The sequence below is a fragment of the Mustela lutreola genome, chromosome 4 (genome assembly GCF_030435805.1).
Source record: "Mustela lutreola isolate mMusLut2 chromosome 4, mMusLut2.pri, whole genome shotgun sequence".
NCBI lineage: Eukaryota > Metazoa > Chordata > Mammalia > Carnivora > Mustelidae > Mustela > Mustela lutreola.
This window is the reverse complement of record NC_081293.1, coordinates 55,634,215-55,653,302: the sequence shown is the minus strand read 5'-3', so window position 1 is coordinate 55,653,302 and position 19,088 is coordinate 55,634,215. Positions and strand designations below refer to the sequence as shown.

The following is a 19,088-nucleotide window of genomic DNA, read 5'->3' as shown; positions in this document are numbered from 1 at the left end:
TAAGCGTATAGTTCTGTGGAATTGAGTACATTCACTTTGTCGTGCAACCATTATCACCATCCATCTCCAGAACTTTCTCTTCATCGCAAACTGACCATACCCATGAAACAGGAACTCCCCATTGCTCCCTCCGCAGCTGCTAGTGACTACTGTTCTACTTTGTGTCTGTGGATTTGACTGTTCTCCATGCCTCATTCAAGTAATATCACCCAGTATTTATTTGTCCCTTTGTGTCTGGTCTGTGTCATTTAGCATCATGTCCTCCAGGTTGAGTGTTTTTTCGCTTTCACTCCTTTTCAAGGCTGAGTAGTATTCCCTTGTATGTATGGACCACGTTTTGTTTATCCACTCATCTGGTGGTGGACACTTGCGTTATCGTCACCCTCTGGTGACTATGAGTCATGCTTCTATGAACATGGGAGCCCAAATACCTGTCTGGATATCTGTTTGCAGTTTCAGAGGTGGAATTGCTGGATTGTACAGTAACCTGCTTGATTTTTATTTATTTATTTATTTATTTTTAAAGATTTTATTTATTTATTTGACAGACAGAAGGCACAAGTATGCAGAGAGGCAGGCAGAAAGAGAGGAGGAAGCAGGCTCCCTGTTGAGCAGTAGAGCCTGATGCGGGGCTCGATCCCAGGACCCTGGGATCATGACCTGAGCTGAAGGCAGAGGCTTTAACCCACTAAGCCACCCAGGCGCCCCAACCTGCTTGATTTTTAAATGGTGGCCATATTGTCATTTGTGGTAGTAGCGCCATTTTACATACCCACTGGCAAAGCACAAGAGGTTGAGTTTCTTCTTGTTTTTGCCAACACTTGTTGTCTTCTGTTCTGATAGTAGCTGTCCTGGTGGATGTGAGGTGATACCTCGTGGTTTTGAGTTGTATTTTCCTGATGACGAGTGATGCTGAGCATCTTTCCAGATGCTCGTTGGCTGCCTGCATGTCTTCTGTGAGGAAATGTCTGTTCACGTTCTTTGCCCATTTCTGATTTGGTTTGTTTTGTTGCTGAGTTACAGAAATTTTAAATATATTCTGGATATCAATCCCTCAATAGGTACACGATTTGCAAATATTTCCTTTCATTCTGTCAGTTGCCTTTTTATGGTGTTGATGGTGTCCTTTCTTTGTTTGCCTCTATGTCTGATGGCCTGACCAAGAAGTCACTGCCACATGCGATGTCATGGAGTTTTCCTCTGTATTTTCTTCTGCCAGTTCTATGGTTTTAGCCCTGGTTTAGGTCTTTGATCCATTTTAAATTAAATTTGTATGTGAGAGTCGCCTGGGTGGCTCAGTGGGTTAAAACCTCTGCCTTTGGCTCAGGTCATGATACCAGGGTCCTAGGATCGAACCCCGCATCTGGCTCTCTGCTCAGCAGGGAGCCTGCTTCCCTTCCTCTCTCTGCCTGCCTCTCTGCCTACTTGTGATCTCTGTCAAATAAATAAATAAAATCTTTAAAAAAAAAACTTAAAAAAATCTGCATGTGAATATCCAGTTTTCTCAGCACACTGTGGAGTGGGCCTTGAGGGGTCCCTTTGTGTGGGGTGAGCCTGTTGCTGGGGCTGGAGGCCCCACCTACCTCCCCCCTCCCTTAGTTTTCTCTGTGCTCTCCTGGCCCCAGGTGGTGATGAAGGTGGTGCAGCTGCTGCCTGACGGGCACCGAGTGAAGAAGGAGGTAGATGCAGCCCTGGACACAGTCAGTGAGACCATGACGCCCATGCACTATCACTTGCGGGAAATCATCATCTGCACCTACCGCCAGGTGAGCCTCGCCCCGACCCAGGTGTCCCACCCCAGGGCACAGTGAGCTTGGGGCTGACTGGACGTGAGGCAGCTAGGGCTCCTGTGGGACCCTCATCAGTTCTGTTACTCCTTCACCTTTTGGAAGTGACCTGTGAAATGGAAACACACCCGACCCTGGCTTACCCTGGCTTGATTCAGGGAGTGCTTGGTGAGGTTTGTGTGTCAGGGATGATCAGAGCGTTTGACAACTGTGGCAGCCCTGGAACTGGTCAGAGATGTGGCCAGTCAGAACCAGCACTCCATCCTGACCCCTGTGGTGCCAGGTGTTAACCCTTCAGGTTCTGGGTCATGGGGGGCACTGAGGGTCCCGGGCAGGAGTCAGGTAGCTAGATGGGGCCACTCCAGGGCTTGGCACGTGGCCATGTAACGGCTGGCAGGGCACTCGTTTAGTGTTCTAACGGCTGATGCCGTGTGACTGCTCAGGACCTATGTATGTCTGCACTACCTGGGAGCTGGGGTGGCTCCCAGATTGACCTCCTCCTTTAAAAATTGTGTTTGGGTGACTCATTAAACGATAGCAATGAAAATGTTTCCATAAATTTACAAACTTTCTGTAAAAGCCCAGAGTTTCAGCCTATTTAGAAAAAAGTGTGTCGTTCCATTAGCTATTGGTGGGGCTCTGTCATACACAGCTCTCCTGGCTCAGTCAGATGATTTGACATTACCTTTTGGTAACCATGTTCACGCACTCCCATTCCAGAGGCCAGGCTTCTGTTGACCTCAGCAGTGGGAGGATAGGGATCCCTGAGCCCCACGCAGGGCTCCCTGGTGCAGGGGTGATAGGGTGGGGTGGGGGTGGAACGGAAGGAAGATATAGAGTCATTCCCCAGTATGGCCGCTATGTGGCCTTAGTGAGCTGAGCCTGGGTCAAATTCTCAAAGAGGCTGAAGAGCAGAAGGCCTTCATTCTCTTATCTGGTCCTTTTCACCCCGGTGACACACTTGTTTCACATGGGAGCTTTAAAACATTCCCATGCCTCAGTTCCATCCATAAAGTATAACTTACTAGGTCTCCTTGGGGGGCCAGGGTGTGAGTGTTTTTTGTACAGTTCCCAGGTGATTGTAATGCATAGTCAAGGGTGAGAACCATCTCATCTAAGCGGGAGTCCCCAGCTGTGGTGAGTTTCAAGATCACTTGGGGGGCCCGTTCTGGGCTGGGCTCCAGTTCTGAGTTTCTGATTCCGTAGGTCTGTAAAGCTCTTAGATGATGCAATGCTCTGGTTGGGGGCCCCTTCTGGGGGATTTGCTGCAGCCAAGTCTCACCCTCTTGCTGTCTTCTAAATGACAGCTTTATGGAGATAGAATTCACATACCATACAAAACAATTATTTAAAGTACAATTCCCCAGTTTTTAGTACATTCCGAGAGCTATGTAGCCATCATCACAGCCAGATACAGAACATTTTCATTGCCCCATTTCGTCCTCCCCCAACCCTAGGCAGCCGTGAATCTACTTTCTGCTCTATGGATTTGCCTATCCTGGACATTTCATAAAAATGGAATCACGCACCATGTGGTCCTCTTGACCAGCTTCTTTCACTCAGCACAATGTGCTCAAGTTTCATCTGTGCTCTAACCAGGATCATGACTTCATTCCTTTTTGTGACTAATATTCTATTGTTTGTATATATCACATTCTGTTTTTGGTGTCATGCCTAATCTAAACTCATGAGAATTCACCTCTAAGAGGCAAGTATTTTTCTTCTAAGAGTTTTGTAGTTGTAGCTCTTACATTTAGTCTTTGATTCATCTTGAGTTAATTTTTATATATGGTGTGAGGTAGAGATCCAACTTCATTCTCTTGTATGTAGATATCCAGTTGTCCTCCCACATGTGTTGAAAAGACAGTTCTTTCCCCCACTGAATTATTTTGATACCTCTAAAAAAAATACATTGACTGTAAATATGAGGGCTTATTTCTGAGCTTTTAATCCTGTTCCATTGATCTGTTTGTGTATTCTATGCCAGTACTATACTGTCTTGATTACCCTAGTATTATAGTGAATTTTGAAATTAGGAAATGAATTCTCCCAGTATGCCTTTTTCAGAACTATTTTTTCAGAACTTCTTTTTCAGAATTATTTTGGCTATTCTGGGTCCCTTGTATTTCCATATGAATAGGAATTAGGATTAGCTTGCTCATTTCTGAACAATAACAAAAAAGCCAATTGAGATTTTGATAGGGATTTCGATGCAGATCAATCTGAGAAGTGTTGCCATCTTTTTTTTTTTTTTTTAAATAAAGATTTTATTTATTTATTTGTCATAGAGAGAGAAGCGAGAGCAAGCACAGGCAGACAGAGTGGCAGGCAGAGGCAGAGGGAGAAGCAGGCTCCCCGCCAGGCAAGGAGCCCGATGTTGGACTCGATCCCAGGACGCTGGGATCACGACCTGAGCCAAAGGCAGCCACTTAACCAACTGAGCCACCCAGGCGTCCCGAGTATTGCCATCTTGACAATAGTTCTTCTTTTGATGCATGAACATGAAATGTCTTTCCATTCACATAGGGCTTCTTTGCTTTTTTACAAGATATTTTATAGTTCCAGAGTGTGAGTTTTACACTTCTTATATTAAATTGATTCATAAGTAACTTACTGCTTTTGTGCTATTGTAAATGGAGTTAATTTCTCAATTTCAGTTTTTAGTTTGTTCATGGTTACTATATAGAGATACAATTGACATTTGTATATTGATCTTCTATCTTGCAACCTTGCTAAACTAATTCATTAATTTTCATACTTAGTGAAATTTTTAGGATTTTCTATTTAAAAGATCATGTCATATGCAAATAGAGATAGTTTTGCTTCTTCCTTTCTAATTTGGGTGCCTTTTGTTTAATTTTCTTGCTTAATTGCCCAGGCTAGATCCTCCAGTGGAATGTTAAGTAAAGTTAGCTAGCAGAGACACCTCCCTCTAGTTCCCGATCTTAGGGGGAAGCTTTCAGCCTTTCACATTAAATCTTATTTTAATTGGCTTTTTCTTTCTTTCTTTCTTTCTTTTTTTTTTAAAGATTTTATTTATTTATTTGGCAGACAGAGATCACAAGTAGGCAGAGAGGCAGGCAGAGAGAGAGAGGGAAGCAGGCTCCCTGCTGAGCAGAGAGCCAGATTCGGGGCTCGATCTCAGGCCCCTGAGATCATGACCTGAGCCGAAGGCAGAGGCTTTAATCCACTGAGCCACCCTGGTGCCCTAACTGGATTTTTGTCAGCTTGAGAAAACATAAACTTTGTCAGCTTGAGAAAGTTCCTTTCCATTTTTAGTTTATTGAGTGTATTTTTTTTTCTTTTAATGAGGAGATATTGACTCTTGTTAAATGCTTTTCCATATCTGTTGAGATGATTATCATGGTTTTTGCCCTTTATTCTATTGATATAGTATGTTATTTTAATTGAACTTTAGGTGTTAAACCAACCTTGCATTCTAGGATAAATCCTACTCAGTCATGGTGTGTCTTTTTATGTTGTTAGATTTGGTTTGTCGAGGATTTTTGTGTCAGATTCATAAGAGATCTTGGTCTCTTTTATCTTTGTTCGGTTTGGCATTAGGGTCCTGCTGGCCTCACAGAATGTGACTGTCTCAATTTTGCAGATGAGACCGAAACCTCAAGAAGGGAGAGGCCATCATACGTGCATTATTAGTCAGTTCGGGCTGCCACAATAAAATACCACAACCACATGGCTTAAACAACAGAAATTTATTTTCTCACATTGCGGAGACTGGAAAGTCCAAGATGAAGGTTCTGACCGATTTGTTTCCAGAGAGCACTCTCACCGTACTTGTACACATCGACCTTCTCTCTGTATCCTCCCCCAACCTTTCCTGGCTGCCTGGATATGGACAGATGGCAGGATGGGAGAGAGAGAGAGAGGGAAGGGGCTGTCTGATATCTTTTCTTATAAGGACACTAATCTTAGAGATCCTAGAACAAAGAAAGAGCTAAAAGCAGCCTCAATCCCAGTAGCTGGGATTCATGAGGCCAGTTTAAAACAGGGAAGGACCTTTCTAGGGTTGCCAGTATATAACCTTGCTAAATGTGTCCATTTTAAGGAAAGGAGAGATGGAAGGAAAGAAAGAAGCAACAATTTAAAAACCTAACTACCATATACATGGTTGACATTTCATTAATAAAAGGATATTTTAGTACCAGAAAGGTAGAATGGATGTCATCTGGGAGTAGAATAGACATGATCTCAGAGTAGAGTCCTTGAACAGATTTATGTTTCTAAGTTCCTGTGGACCCTTGCAACTGGTTATGGACCCAGATTTAGGAATCACAGCTTTTGGTGACCAGGCCCCTATATCCTTTAGAGAGAAAAGGCAGAATGTCTTTCCTCCAAGGTTACCCTGCACTTGACCTGGCCTGGCTAGACCCAGAGCATATGTCCTGCTAAGGTCAGGATGGCCTGAGCTGCCCCCACTGCCTTGAGATTAGAAGGGGCCTCTGGCCTGCTCTGTGCATGCCTATGTGTGGACTCTGGAATGGCTGGCTTGTTCTGGGCTGATGGGCAGAAGGAATGTGGGTGTGGGAGTTGGAGGAGCCTGGGTTTCAATAGCCATCTTCATCCTCTCTGACCGCCTGTGTCCCTACCTGACAGGCAGGACCGATACTGCTTCCTGGCAGGGCTGTATGTGAAAAGGACACAAGGGACCAGAAGTACGGGGCTGACACACAACACGTGTTTGACTCATGGGAGGGCTCTGAGGATCCCTGTAGTGCCAGAGTGTCCTGTGATGTCCTGTAGCTTCAGAATCCCCACAGAGACCCTCAGGTTTCAGCGCTAAAGAACTTACAGAGCATTTGTCCCCTCTGCTGACAGATGAGCTAGAGAGCGGTTTTCTAGGGTCCCATGGGCGTCGCTCTCAGAGCAGGGCTGAGAGGCAAAGAGCCTTGCTCCCAGACCCCACGCCTCTAAAAGTTACTCCAAACCGCCCCAGCACCTGGTCCGTGTTTAGATTTTCTCAGTGGTCTCCCAGAGTCTTTCTGCGGTTGGATCAGGATCCAGATCAGAACCACAGATCACATGTGGCTGATGTGGCCCGTGGAGCCCAGGGCTGCTCTTCTCCCTCTCCTTCCCCTGAAGTGTAACCCCAGAGGGAAGCAGGTTGCTTACCAGATACCTGCAGTCTGGACCTGGCTGGTCGCACCCCGAGCTCTAACTAATCACGGGTGATGCCGTGGGCTTCCACAGGGGTACAGAAGTCCCCGTGGTGTCTCTTGGGACTGGGCAACTGCTGGAGGTCGTCTCCTGGATTCTTTATTTCACCGAGGGTTTGCAAAATGCTGATTCGCTGGTGCTCTCATTCCCCCTCTGTTAGCTAACTCAATCATTCCAGAAAGATACTCCCTGCCGAGGTGTGGCGGAGGCAGGAAGGCAGGGCCCGAGCTTGGTTTTTCACTGGACTTGCTCGTGTTAAAGGAGGTTTGCAAGGTGTGCTTCGCTAAAGCCCAGGGGAAGGATGTTGGGTTCGGGGAGCCTCTGTTCTTCCAGACTCGGACTTGGAGCCCGTCATGTGGGTCTGGGTGACTGGGGTGGTCTGGGAGAAGGAAGATGGAGGGGCTCCTGAGGGGAGGCTGGGAGTTGCCAGAGGCCAGGGCTGGAGACCCGGAGACCCAGTCTCCACTCATCCCGACTCAGAAACAGTGTGGGAGGTGCCCCCACGAGGCTCACTGAGCATTTTCACTTCCACAGTCTGGCTCAGTCCTTACTTGTATCTGTGCCCGAGGAAGGGGAAGCTGTACCTCACGGCCATGTGTGCATTTGAGGAAGGGAGGCCCTGGGCTTGCCCAGGAACCCATAGCTGGTGGATGGCAAGAGGAGCGCGAGACTCCAGGCCCGGACTTCCAGGTTGGGCCCTCTCTGCCCTGCCGCCCAAGTTGGAGGACAGTTTCAGCTCCTTCCCAACTCAAGCCCTGCTGCTTCCGGGGTTGGGGGAAGCAGAACTAGAAGCCAAAATTCGTGCTCTTGGCCTGAGGCGGCCAGAGGACAAGAGCACATCGCGGACTTGGGTCATAAACACAGAGGGAGTCATGGGACTGCAGCTGCACACACATTTTCCACAGAGACAGGCCTTCCCTTGTATGACAGTCTTGGCCCCCCTCTCTGCCTAGGCTCATCCCAGGCAGCCCAGCGATGTGTCCTCCACTCTCTAGAGTGCAGTGAGACTGGGCCGGAGCCTAATCTGCCTTATGTGTGTGAGGGGGCCAGAATGCTCAGGGCATTTTAAAAACCACCTCAAAAAGAAAAAAGAAAGAGAAAGCTCTTTGAACTAAGCTACTCTGTGAGGTGGCAATAGAGGTGACAAGGCTAGGTCCCAGCCCACAGTGGGGACACCATCTGGTGAATTAGTTGTTTCCTGCTGGGCCTAGAAAGGGAAAAATATTTGTGACAGAAACTCAGGTCAGGGCTCCTGGAGGAAGTCCTGCTAGAATCATTAATGCCAGCGGCCTTTTCCTTAGCTTTGGCTGGTGACGTTAATTCTTAGTGTACTGTGTTTTGAACAGTCTGATGTGTCTCCCTTCTGTCCCTTCAGAAGGAGTTTGAAGAAGAACTGAGATAAAAGTAGCCACACAGAGAGGAATAAAATGTCCTTTGGTCTTGAAATGAGATTTCATCTATAAATCTCTAACTTTGAACAGTGCTTTTTGAGTTTTCTAAGAACTTACTCTTTTGTCTCCCTTGGTCCTTGGGGCGGCTGGTAAGGAGGTGATGGTAGGTTTTACTAGACCATTTTCGCGAGGAGGACACTGAGGCCTAATGACACCGTGATCAACTCGAAGCAGGATCAGAACCCGTCTCCCAACACCTCAGCCTGTGTTCCTTTCCTCCATGACAGCCATGACCCAGGGGGCAGTCTTGTGGTGGAAAAAGGAAGGGGCCAGTGAGGAAGCCACCAGGGCCTACCACATGCGCTGCCCTGGGTTGGTGCCGAGTTGCCAAAACGTCAGAGGTTTAGCTCGGTGCCCCCAAAGACAAAGGGTGTTATCTTCAGAAGAATACAGATCCCAGGTGGGGTCTCCTCTCAGTCTCTCTGCGACTATGGTTTGGCTAAAGTCGTTCCCTGAAGACCTCATTCCAGTAGGTAATGTGTCTCCAGGGCCTGGGCCGTGCAATTAGAGCGGCCTTGGAATGCTGTAAACTGTCACAGAAAATATGATGGAAGGAAGAGTTGCTCGGGTGGACGAGTGGCTGCTCGAACGGTGTGTGCGTGTGTGCGTGTGCGTGTGTGTGTGTGTGTGTGTGTGTATAGGGCACGTGTTCTCAGACCTGAGACCTCTCTTGCTTTCCCCTCCTTCCCATGGTATGGCTGAGCCTGAACGATCTTCTCCCTCCAGGGCGACCTCCTGCTTTAACCCTGCCCCAGCCATGCCCTGCCCACCTGCCCTGAGCTTGGCCCTAGGTGTGCCCCTGGAGGCTTGGAGCTCTCTGTGGTTCGGGAGGGGTCTAGGTCTCAGCCGATACACTCCCCAAGGAGACCCGCCTTTGTGCTCACTGCTGCCCCTGTTAACCTTCTGGTTCCCCCCCTCCCCCGAGGGTGCCTCTTTCTGCTGCTCCTCTCTGTTCTGCTGGGCCAGGGCTCATCTCTGACCCCTTGACCCCCAGACCCCGCCTGGGGCAAGTAGGGCTCCACAGATGTCTGGCCAGTGAGCAGACCAGTGAGCCGAAGCCTGAGTAAGTCACCGTGTGATTAAATAGGAAATCGGACTCCTACCCTTCCTTGTGCCTTTTTGTTCTTTGTCCACATTGTTGGTCTGCCAGGAGAGGGCGCTCTTCTCCAGCCGCCCAAAATGCCGAGTCTGTGTGGGAAGCCCCGAGTTTTGGCCAGGGCTCTGCTAAGAGCTCCCTGCACAACCCTGGGTGGATTGCTTTGGCCTCTCTGGGCCTTTCCTTTGCCATCTGTCACCTGGGGTCACTGTTGCTTCTCCAGCTGCCTATAAGGGTGGCAGTGAGCACAGCTTGTTTCCAAGGTCAAGTGAGAGTGGGGTGTGTAGGGTGCCGTGGGCGGGGAGCGGGGACACCTGGCCAGTTCACTAGCTTACGTACAGGGCAGTGGGCTCCCGAGGGCTGTCTTGGCACCGCATCCCAGTGCCTGGCCTAGGAGTAAATGATGTTTGGGGAATGAAGGGTGCACAGAGAAGTCTGTGTTGCCAGGTTTAGTACCTTCCTGCTTTGAAAGTACTGAATAAAATGTGTTTTTTGGGGGCGCCTGGTTGGCTCAGTTGATTAAGCATCTGCCTTCGGCTCAGGTCATGACCCCAGGGTCCTGGGATTGAGCTCCACATCAGACTCCTTGCTCAGTTGAGAGCCTGCTTCTCCCTCTGTCTCTCCCCCGCTTGTGCTCTCTCTCACGCTCATGCGCGTGCTCTCTCTCAAGTAAATAAATAAATCTTTAAAAAAAATGTTTTGTTTTGTTTGGAAAACTGGCTACTTGTCTATGGGCCAAGGGCCATTTTCTCTCTTCTGGGGATGAGGTGTAGAAAGCATCCTTGTGCTTGAGGCCCTGGGACAGGCCGGAGGATGGAGTTTACAGGGACCCCTAGGAAGCCTCTGGAAGGAGGTGGCACTGATTGCTTGAGAGCCAGCATCTGACAGGGAGAGGGCAGCACTGGGCTTTGAGAAGGATGGGTGGGTCGGCGCTCTGGGACCTCGCCCCTTAGAGACTAGCCGTCTTCAAGGACTGCCTGCTGCCTGCTCAGCTGGACAGCAGAGGCCACCAGGCCATCTGTGCTCATTGCTATGAGTAGGTCAGGGAAAGGGCAGCAGGTGGATCCCAGGAACGAAGGTGTCTTCTGGTTGGGACTGACTCAGGCCCTGAGCCTGGCCTCAATTGCGCTTCTTGTTTCTCTCCTTGGGCTCTGGTTTTCCCATGGCCTGGGCTGCGTCCAGCCCTCCATGCGATCCGGCAGGTCAGCTCATCTCTTTAGCCTCGGTCGCCTCTTCTGGAAAGCAGAAGGGTTGAGGTAGGTAAGCCCGGCCTGTCAGTGATGCCGGGCTTGATAAAAATGGGAGATTGAAGTATTCGGCAAACATTTCTGGTAGGCCTCCTGAGTGCCAGGCACTGTGCTAGGTCTGGAGATGCCTCGTGGACAGCCCAGGGAAGTTCCTGCCTGTGTGGAACCCTCACTCCAGGGAGGGAGACACACGAGGAACAAGACACAGGTCAAAGTCACGTTGTGTCCGGTCGGGATGCGTCTGTGAGGTTAAGGGGATTGCAGTTTTACATGGGGTCTGAGTCAGGAAGGGGCTTGATGAAAAGGTGTCGTTTGAACACAGACCTGAGGGGGTGAGAGAGATCCATACCGACATCTGGACAGAGGGATACGGCAGGTGCAAAGGCCCTGAGGTGGGGGCTTCCTGGTATGTTTGAGGAACAGGAGAGGAGGTCAGAGGTTACAGGGGCTGGGGGCAGGCAGAATGGGGCCTGGTCTGGGATTGTATAGACGATTACACAGATGTCGGCTTCTACTCTGAGCACCAGTGGGGGCTTGTGGAGCGGGTTGAGCAGAGGAGCAAACATAAGGTTCTAGCTGGCTTACTCTGGGGCTGTGGTGGGAATAGTCTGCAGGAGTGGGGTGAGGGGGACCAGGAAGGCCAGTCAGGGACTGTCACTGAGGTGACCCGGCTTGGGCCAAGGTGATAAAGAGGCAAGCAGCAGCTGGCAGTGTTCAAAGCAGTTGACGAGATGCCCTGACTGGTTGGCTGTGGGGCTGAGAAAGGGCGAAGTTAGGACGGGAGACCGGGTTTTGGCCTGAGCAGCGGGAAGAATGGACGTTAAGATGGGCAGACTGTCCAGCAGGTTTGGGGAAAGCTCAGGAGGTTCACCTGGGTGGGACATGTTTTGTGAGTGTGAGAAGTTGGTTTGATATCTACCTAGAGCTCTTCAGCGTGGTGGTGCACTCGGAGTCTCCATTCAGCCTGGAGTCTGGATTCCCGGAGGTGGAGGTGCACGTGTGGGGTCCCCAGTGTCCTGTCTGAACTCTAGATTCCAGGGGGGCACTGGAGACATGAGAGTGGCTGAGCTGGCCTGGGGAGTCTGTGCTTGTCCACCAGCTGGGTGCCTGCCACGTGCCTGGTCTGTGTCCTGACACTGATATTCGGGGTGTTGGGGAGGATGCAAGTTGTAAACCTCGTTATAGTCTGGTGCCTGTCCCCAGGATTGTTTTCAAGACTGATCATTCCTTGGGGAGCAGAGGAGACCGAGAAGAGGCTGGAGCACTCAGAGCAGGCTTCAGGAGAGCCGGGTCTCAGCCTGGGCCTGGAGCGCTGAGCGGAGCAGGGCCAGGCCTGGTGGAAGGGAAGGGTTTTCCAGGCAGAGGGAAGGCAGGCGGTCAAGGTACAGAAGCAAGAGTGAGGCGGGGCGTGGTTGAGCTTGATGCCCACAGGGCCCAGAGGGGTCAGAGAGCTGGGCATTTGGAATTTGTGTCCCAGCTGGGAACTCTGACGTTGGGCGCTTACTTAGCCTTGCCCAGCCTCATCTGCAAAATGGGTGTCCCTCTAGGAGACGTTTTAGGATCTAACAGTCCACTCTGGGTGTGACAGGCTCAGCCTGGCACGTGGCATGCTGTAGACCCTTGACACACCTGGGGAGGGGGATCAGCCCTGCCTTGGTAGGTCTCTTCCACGTGGCCCAGCAAAGGGCAAGAGCTTCAAGAGAGCCACGGCTGTAGACGCTGGGCCTATGTGGATGCCGGCCGACCGCAGGCCCGAGAGAGCTGAAACGCCCAGCACCCTTGGCCACCTTTCCTAAGCTTGTTCTATTTTAGGGCTCGGTCCCAATGGACGCGGAAGCCTTATCCAGCGCCACCTCAGCTAATGACAGCTTGGCCTGCCAGGCCATTTAAAAACAGCTCTGCTATTTTTATCAACAGGAGGAGGTTGGCCTATCCTTGTCCCCAGACAGTGCCCACATCGGGTTTTAAGGAATTTTAAGGAAATTGGGCTTTGATAGGAAGATGGGTTATTGTCTCAAATCACAGACTATGACTGCGCTCAGGAAGTGCCCACGGAACCTTCTGGGGGGTGTCAGGTGTCACCTTTACTTGCGATCTGAATTTAGAGATAATTTTACCCTACCTTGCCGGTAGGGCTCAGAAGGAGTCACCCAGCCTCTCCACCCTGAGTTTTGCTCAGAGGCGGCCCTCTCTGGTGTATCTGGGAGCAGCTGGCCCCTGTCCCCATGGGATTGAGGGCTTGGGGAGGACAGGTCTGGGTGCCTGTGCCCATGGGTCAGCCCTGGAGCCGTGGGCTTCTCATGCCCACGGGATGTTTCCTTAGCGCTAATTGAAAGTAGTTTCAAACGGGTCCTGTCTTGTGGAACTGTGGGTAATTTTCCCTCCTTCAATAAGCTGCAGAGATGGAGATGGGGAAGGCAGCAGGAAGGATGGGGCGGTGAGTGGCCCATGCCGGACAGCAAGGCCCTCCTTGGGGAGAGTGGGGTGGTGGAGGATTGGCCATAATTTGTCTCTAGGTAAATTTTTTTGGGGGGGGTCCACTACCTAATTTCTAAACAAAATTGTTTTTTTTTTTTGAGCACCCGGTGGGTTGATCCTTAAAACAAGAGGCACCCTGCCCTACCCTGCTGCGGTCATCTCGGGCAGCAGCCCTGGGGCCATTTCCACCCTCACCCTCTCCAGAAGCCCTCTGTGGCCCCTTTGTCTGTAGGATCAGGGCCTGGCTGGCCTTCCATATCCTATTCTTGTCTCCCCCCTCCATTGCTTCTTTCTCTGTGCCCCCTCCCCTGTCAGTCTGCCTTGGACACCCCTCATTCTCTGGCCCCTTCCTCCTCTTCTCAGGCCTTTTCTCCCTGCCCCTTTTCCTAACCCGCCTCAGATACCACCGCCTCCTTGATGCCCTCCCTGGTCTGGCTCCCCTCCCTGTCTCAGTCCCCTGACCCAGCTGCTCTGGTTGCCCTGGGACTGTCCTCAGCCACCCAGCCAGCCCCCGAGGGATGGCTGCAGGCGGGACCCGTGCACGCATCTTCCTCGTGTAGCTGCTCTCTCTCCTGTTCCATGGCTTGCTGTGGCTGCTCATGGTTTAAGCATGCTTCCTGCTACCTTGCACATCTGAGCAGTCCTACCTCCAGAAACCTGGGAGCTGAGAGTTCACATGGCAGGACCGGGCCCAGAGTTATGTCTTGCAGGGAGCCACAGCAGTGGCTGTGGGCCCCTTTCCCCTCCACGGCCCCCTCCACTGCCCACCTCCTACCCCTTCCCTGTCCCCAGTGCCCCAGAGCTCCTTCTTACTATGTCCTTGCTCCACCCTGGAGGAGGCTGTTAACTGAGGTGGAAGTGAGAGGTGGGGGACCACAGGCCCTGCAGACGGCCCCACTCCAGCTCCTGGTTCTTGAGGCTGTGGGTCTCGTCATGTCTGGGGAAGGGTCCCCCCCTCCACACACAAAGCCTTCCTGCAGCTGGGCTGAGTTGTGCCTGCACTGGAAGGCTTCTGGCAACGGGCCTGCTGTGGGGAGGTGGCCCTTCCTGGCTCCTGGGTCTCTGGTTTCTAGTTCCTTGCTGTTTCCTTGAGGAGGCTCCTGGCGCCTGAGGGAACAGCTCCCGGGCTAGTCTTCCTGGAGCACAGGGAGCTGCAGTGGGTGGATGGAGGCCTGGAGGGTGTGGGGTGGGGTGTGGCATTCTCTCTCCTGAGCTCCCCCTCCAGGGTGGGCTGCACGTCTGTGGTGGGTCTAAGGAGCACCTCAGGCATGGCGGCAGGGACACTGTACCACGGGGACGCCGACTCTGTGTGCCTTGGGGTGCCTACTGATGCCCACACCGAGGAAGCTTCCAGAGCACCCCACTTAAGTCCCCGGGAGTCTTCCGGTCAGACGTCACTCCTGCCCCTACACCTTCAGTGACTCTCCTGAGCTAAAGCCATGGGGCTCTATCCCTTCTGCAGAGTTCCCCCGGGAGCTTCTCAGGACGCTGACCTGTACCCCGTGTCTCGCAGGCTCTCCTCTGAGGGGTCTGAGCTGGGGCCCCGGTGTCCGCGTGCCAGGGTGCGGAGCTTGGCTAGGGTAGAGCGCGGGCTTCTACAGTCAGCTGCCAGCCCAGTTCCCTGTCTTGTCCCTTCACACCCTCATTCCAGCCAGGCCAGCACCTTCTGGGTCCCGCCGGCTGGGTACTGTCTGCCCACCGTCCGCACAGCCCCATGACGGGCTGTTTGCGCTCTCTACCCCGACCCCAGCCGGCCTGCACCGCCCAGCCACAACCCATGCTCTCTCCCTAGTCATGTGGCGGTCCCCTCTCTCCTGGCATGTGGCCTGATGCTGTCTTATAGGGGGCTGGGGATGGCTTGTTAAAAACACACACACCTCTTTCTTCCCTCAGCCGTCTTATCTTTCGTTACTCCCCAGCCCTGGTGGCCTTTCTAGGATCTATTCCAGCCTTGGGGAGGGTAGGGCCAGGGCCAGGGGACTGGATTCACCCCACTTCTGCCCCTGATCCTGAGCCATTTGAGAAATGGGCAAGGAAGTCCATTAAGGACCCGTCGGGGCCGAGGCCAAGGTGGAGGCTGCCCTCCCAGGCAGAGACACACGCACTAGCCTGGGAGCCACGGGGAGGCCGTAGAGCTCAGGCCCTGGGGGCTGAGGGGAGGCCGTGCTGCGTCCAAGGTCAGAGCCCTAATGGCTCAGCCTTGCTCTCCTTTGGTCTCCTTGGAACCTGAGCCAGGGCCATGCCCTGGGCCTTGCTGTCCGAGTCTCTTCCTCCTGTCTAGTCCCGGAGCTGTGTGTGTGTGTGTGTGTGTGTCCGTGCATGGGGTGTGGCGATGGGCCCCGCGGTGACTCCCACTCACTGCCCTTGTCTTCCAGGCGAAAGCGGCCAAGTCGGAGGCGGGGCGGCTGCAGCTGCGGAGCCTACAGTTTCTGGAACGTTACGTGTACCTGGTGCTCTTCAATGCTTACCTCCACCTGGAGAAGCCCGACTCCTGGCAGAGGCCCTTCGGCTCCTGGATGCGGCAGGTGAGGGGCCACCCTTCGTCGCCCCCGCCCGCCCCGCTGTCATTCGGCTCCGCGGGAAGCTTCCATGATACGGGACCGTGTCTCTATCATCAGCATTGGGCGTCCAGGCCGGTCTCTGCTTGTGGCAGAGGCCACGACGTGGGAGGCATCAGAGGCGGGAATCAGTGTCTCAGTGGGCACATCAGGGCCACATGGGCACAGGATACTTGGCTTCCTTGCGCCACTCTCTCTGCCTTGCTATCTGCTGGGTACTTTCTGTGCTTCCAGACCCCCCCACCCTCGGCATCGTCCTGGGTGGTAGAAGATGAGGAAGCTGAAGTTCGTGGTAGTCAAAACGCAAGCTTGGCCAGGGCCTGAGCTGGTGGAAGGCAGCGCTGGGCCCCAGCCTCACCTGTGTGATCTGGAGCCCAGCAGGCGGAGGGGCCGGGGTGGGGGTAGGGCTTGGTGACGTGGGAGGGGGCAGGGTGACCTGAACTTCCTGGGACAACCGCCCCCAGCTCTGCTGTCTTCCCCAGGTGGCATCGAAGGCGGGAGTCTACGAGATCCTCAACCAGCTGGGCTTCCCCGAGCTCGAGAGCGGGTGGGACCAGCCCTTCTCCAGGCTTCGCTGCCGGTGGCAGGAGCAGAGCCGCCTCCCCGAGCCCTCCACCCCTGGGGAGTTCCTGTAAGATGTGCTCCCCCATCCCTGCCCCCCCCCCACGGCTTCATGCAGTCTGGGGGTGCTCCAGGTGCTCTCCACGGGGAGTGCTCTCAAGGAATCCATGCCCCAGCTTCCCAGAGACACTGGGGCGGGGTTGGGACCCTTTTTCAAAAAGAGCTTTTTATAGGACAAGTAGTGCACAGTTAATGCTTGTGAACAGCAGGCGCGTGCGCCTTGCAGACTGCAGACGGCTTCCAAGGAGCTCAGTCCCCAAGTAGCCGAGCAAAGCTCCTCGCCACGGCCACGTGTGCGCCCTCCTCTCTCATACCACAGTGGTCCCGACAGCCTGGGGTGCTGGGCTGGTTTCCCTCTCTTGCTGCCCTCCCTGCTTGGCTCCTGGTCCCCCGGGAGTAGACAGGGTTCTGGTGGACTTGTCACCTTAAGGCAGCTTCCCACCCAGTGTCCTTGCCTCTCGTGCCCCATCTCTAGTCTGGAGACCTCAAGAGTGCCACCCCATGACCTGCTGTGTCTGGCAGAGGCTCTGCCTATCCTTCCTTCCCCGCCCCATCCCCTGGGGCTGGTGGGACTGAGGAGGTCCTCCAGCTGGAAGGGCAGAGTCCCTCTCAAGAGGCAGGAGCTTCTAGAAGGTGGTTGCAGGCCTATAAAAGAGGCCTGCCCTGCTTTCCAGGGAACCAGGGTGGGCAGTGCTGAGGAAGCCCCAGCTCCCAGCAGGGGGTCCCTCTCACTTCTTCCCTACCCTGGCTGCCCAGATGGCCCCAGGTCCCCTCCAGCTGTGGCAGGAGCCCCGAGGATGGCTGGGTGACCCCAAGTGAACAGTGGAGCATGCGAGTAGGCTGAAGGGTGTTCCATGCCATCCCAGCTGAGGACCCCTGAGGTTTCCCTCTAGAGGAAGCAGAGGGGCCGAGGGTTGGGGAGCAGGAGGCCTTGGGAGCCGCTGTCCCCACGGTGGGAAGGCTGCGGGGAGCGGTTGGCCCTGTGGAGGTGAGTCCTGCGGCTCTTCCTCTGGGGACCACTGTCTGCTGATGCCCTGGGTCTGGTGGTGCGGAGGCTGCCCCTTAGGCCTGGCTCGTGGCAGCCTGGGAGCCCTCCCCGGTTGAACGCATGCACTTCTGCAGAAAAACAGCAGAGGCATCTCTGGTTCTGAGAGGAGAGGCCAGAGTTGTTCACATCCACCTAGTAGTGGAAAATACTTGGCCATCTTGGCTGAAATCTTTTGCAAAACTACTGTATGTCTGTTCATTACCTTTTCAGATTTGCTTTTTTGTTTTTAGTTTTGCATGTATTAAAAAGTTTTCATTTCTTTGCAGACAAGGTCTAGATGAGGGGTCACAGATCAGGCTGAACTGGGAGGGATCCTCTGTGTGTTCTCATGGTTGGCCCTGACTTTCAGCTGTGCTGGGACCACGGGCTGGTCACTTCGCCTCTCTGCCTCAGTTTCCCCATTTGTAAAATGGGAGAATAATACTTGCCTACCTACCTCACAGGGGTGTTGTGAGGACTCATTTGTGACTTTTGTTTTTTGTACAGAGCTTTTGAGCATTAAAAATGGCTAAATGTGAATTGTGCCTGCCTGCTGATCTGTCCATAGTATGTTCTAGAACGGATGCGAGCTGTGGTCCTGGCTCCTTCAGAGTAACGGGGCGGGGGTGGGGGCCAGATGAGTTGAAAGCACTGGCTCTCTGAGAAGGTAGGTTTGTCCAGACATCCCTCTCCTTCCTTCACTTTCTTCATGTGTGACTCTTTCACTCTGGCTGCCTGGGGCTGTCATGCTGAGCCCTTCCTTGAAGAACATGGTAAAATAGGCAAATTCATGCTTAAGTGCGAAGGACTGTTGTGTTTGGACATGGAGCAAAACGGAATTTCAGGGGCTATGATGGAGGATGTACCTCAGCCTCTCCTCCCTCCTCTCACTTCTGTAGGCTTTGGTTGGCCCCTTCCAGCCCCTAAATACTTGGACACAACGGCATTGAGAGATTTTCGTGTAAAGAGGCAGCGAGGAGTGTGAGGCAGAGGGCACAGATCCCAGCTCTCCCAGCATTAGGGGAATGAAACCTTCTGGGTTGTATTTCAGAGGTCAGCTGGGGGTGGTCAGAATGGAACCCAGAGCCCCATGGGTTAATGGTGATGATCTGCCCAGCCCTGGGGGAAGGTCTCCTGGGGTTATTGCCCGGCATGGCAGAGTCCAAGAGGCTCCCTCTGCCTTCTGAATGTGAATGCAGAGACATGCGTCGTCATGGTGTGTGTGTCCCCTCTGGCTCCCTGGGCCATCCCACCTGTGGGAGGGCATCGGGCCGTTACGTGGACGGTACCAGCTCCCATGTCAGGAGCCCCTCTAGGGCAAGACACCCAAAGACTCTTCAATAAGTGAAGACACGTGAAACCTTCGAACAGCCCCTGATGCATCGTAAGTATGCAGTCAGTTTTAGCCAACTTGGCAGAATCAGTCCTTTTGGGGTGCTCAGGAGTAGTCTCCTCACTTATCTCATGTGTGGTCATCACTGTGGGGGGCTTCCCTGCACCTTCCAAAACTTCAGACATCATGGAGCTCTGACCTGCTCAAGCGCCCAGGCTGGGAGGTGTCACTGGGGACAGGGCCTGGGGTCTGTATTTACTTGCAGTGGAGGAGCCCGACGAGGTCTCTGGGGTGAGCTGCCACACTCCCCTCCCG

The 19,088-nt window shown here is 53.0% G+C and overlaps 1 protein-coding gene across 1 annotated transcript in view; it reads left to right on the top strand.

The window, feature by feature from the left end:
• Positions 1 to 17,980, top strand: part of PALD1 (phosphatase domain containing paladin 1) — a 69,651-nt gene extending 51,671 nt beyond the window's left edge. Inside the window, exons 18-20 of the mRNA XM_059170028.1 lie at positions 1,626 to 1,766; positions 15,610 to 15,759; positions 16,275 to 17,980. Coding sequence (XP_059026011.1) covers positions 1,626 to 1,766; positions 15,610 to 15,759; positions 16,275 to 16,427 — 444 coding nt within the window. The 3' untranslated portion in view covers positions 16,428 to 17,980. The remainder of the gene's footprint in view (positions 1 to 1,625; positions 1,767 to 15,609; positions 15,760 to 16,274) is intronic.
• The last annotated feature ends 1,108 nt before the right edge of the window (positions 17,981 to 19,088 follow it).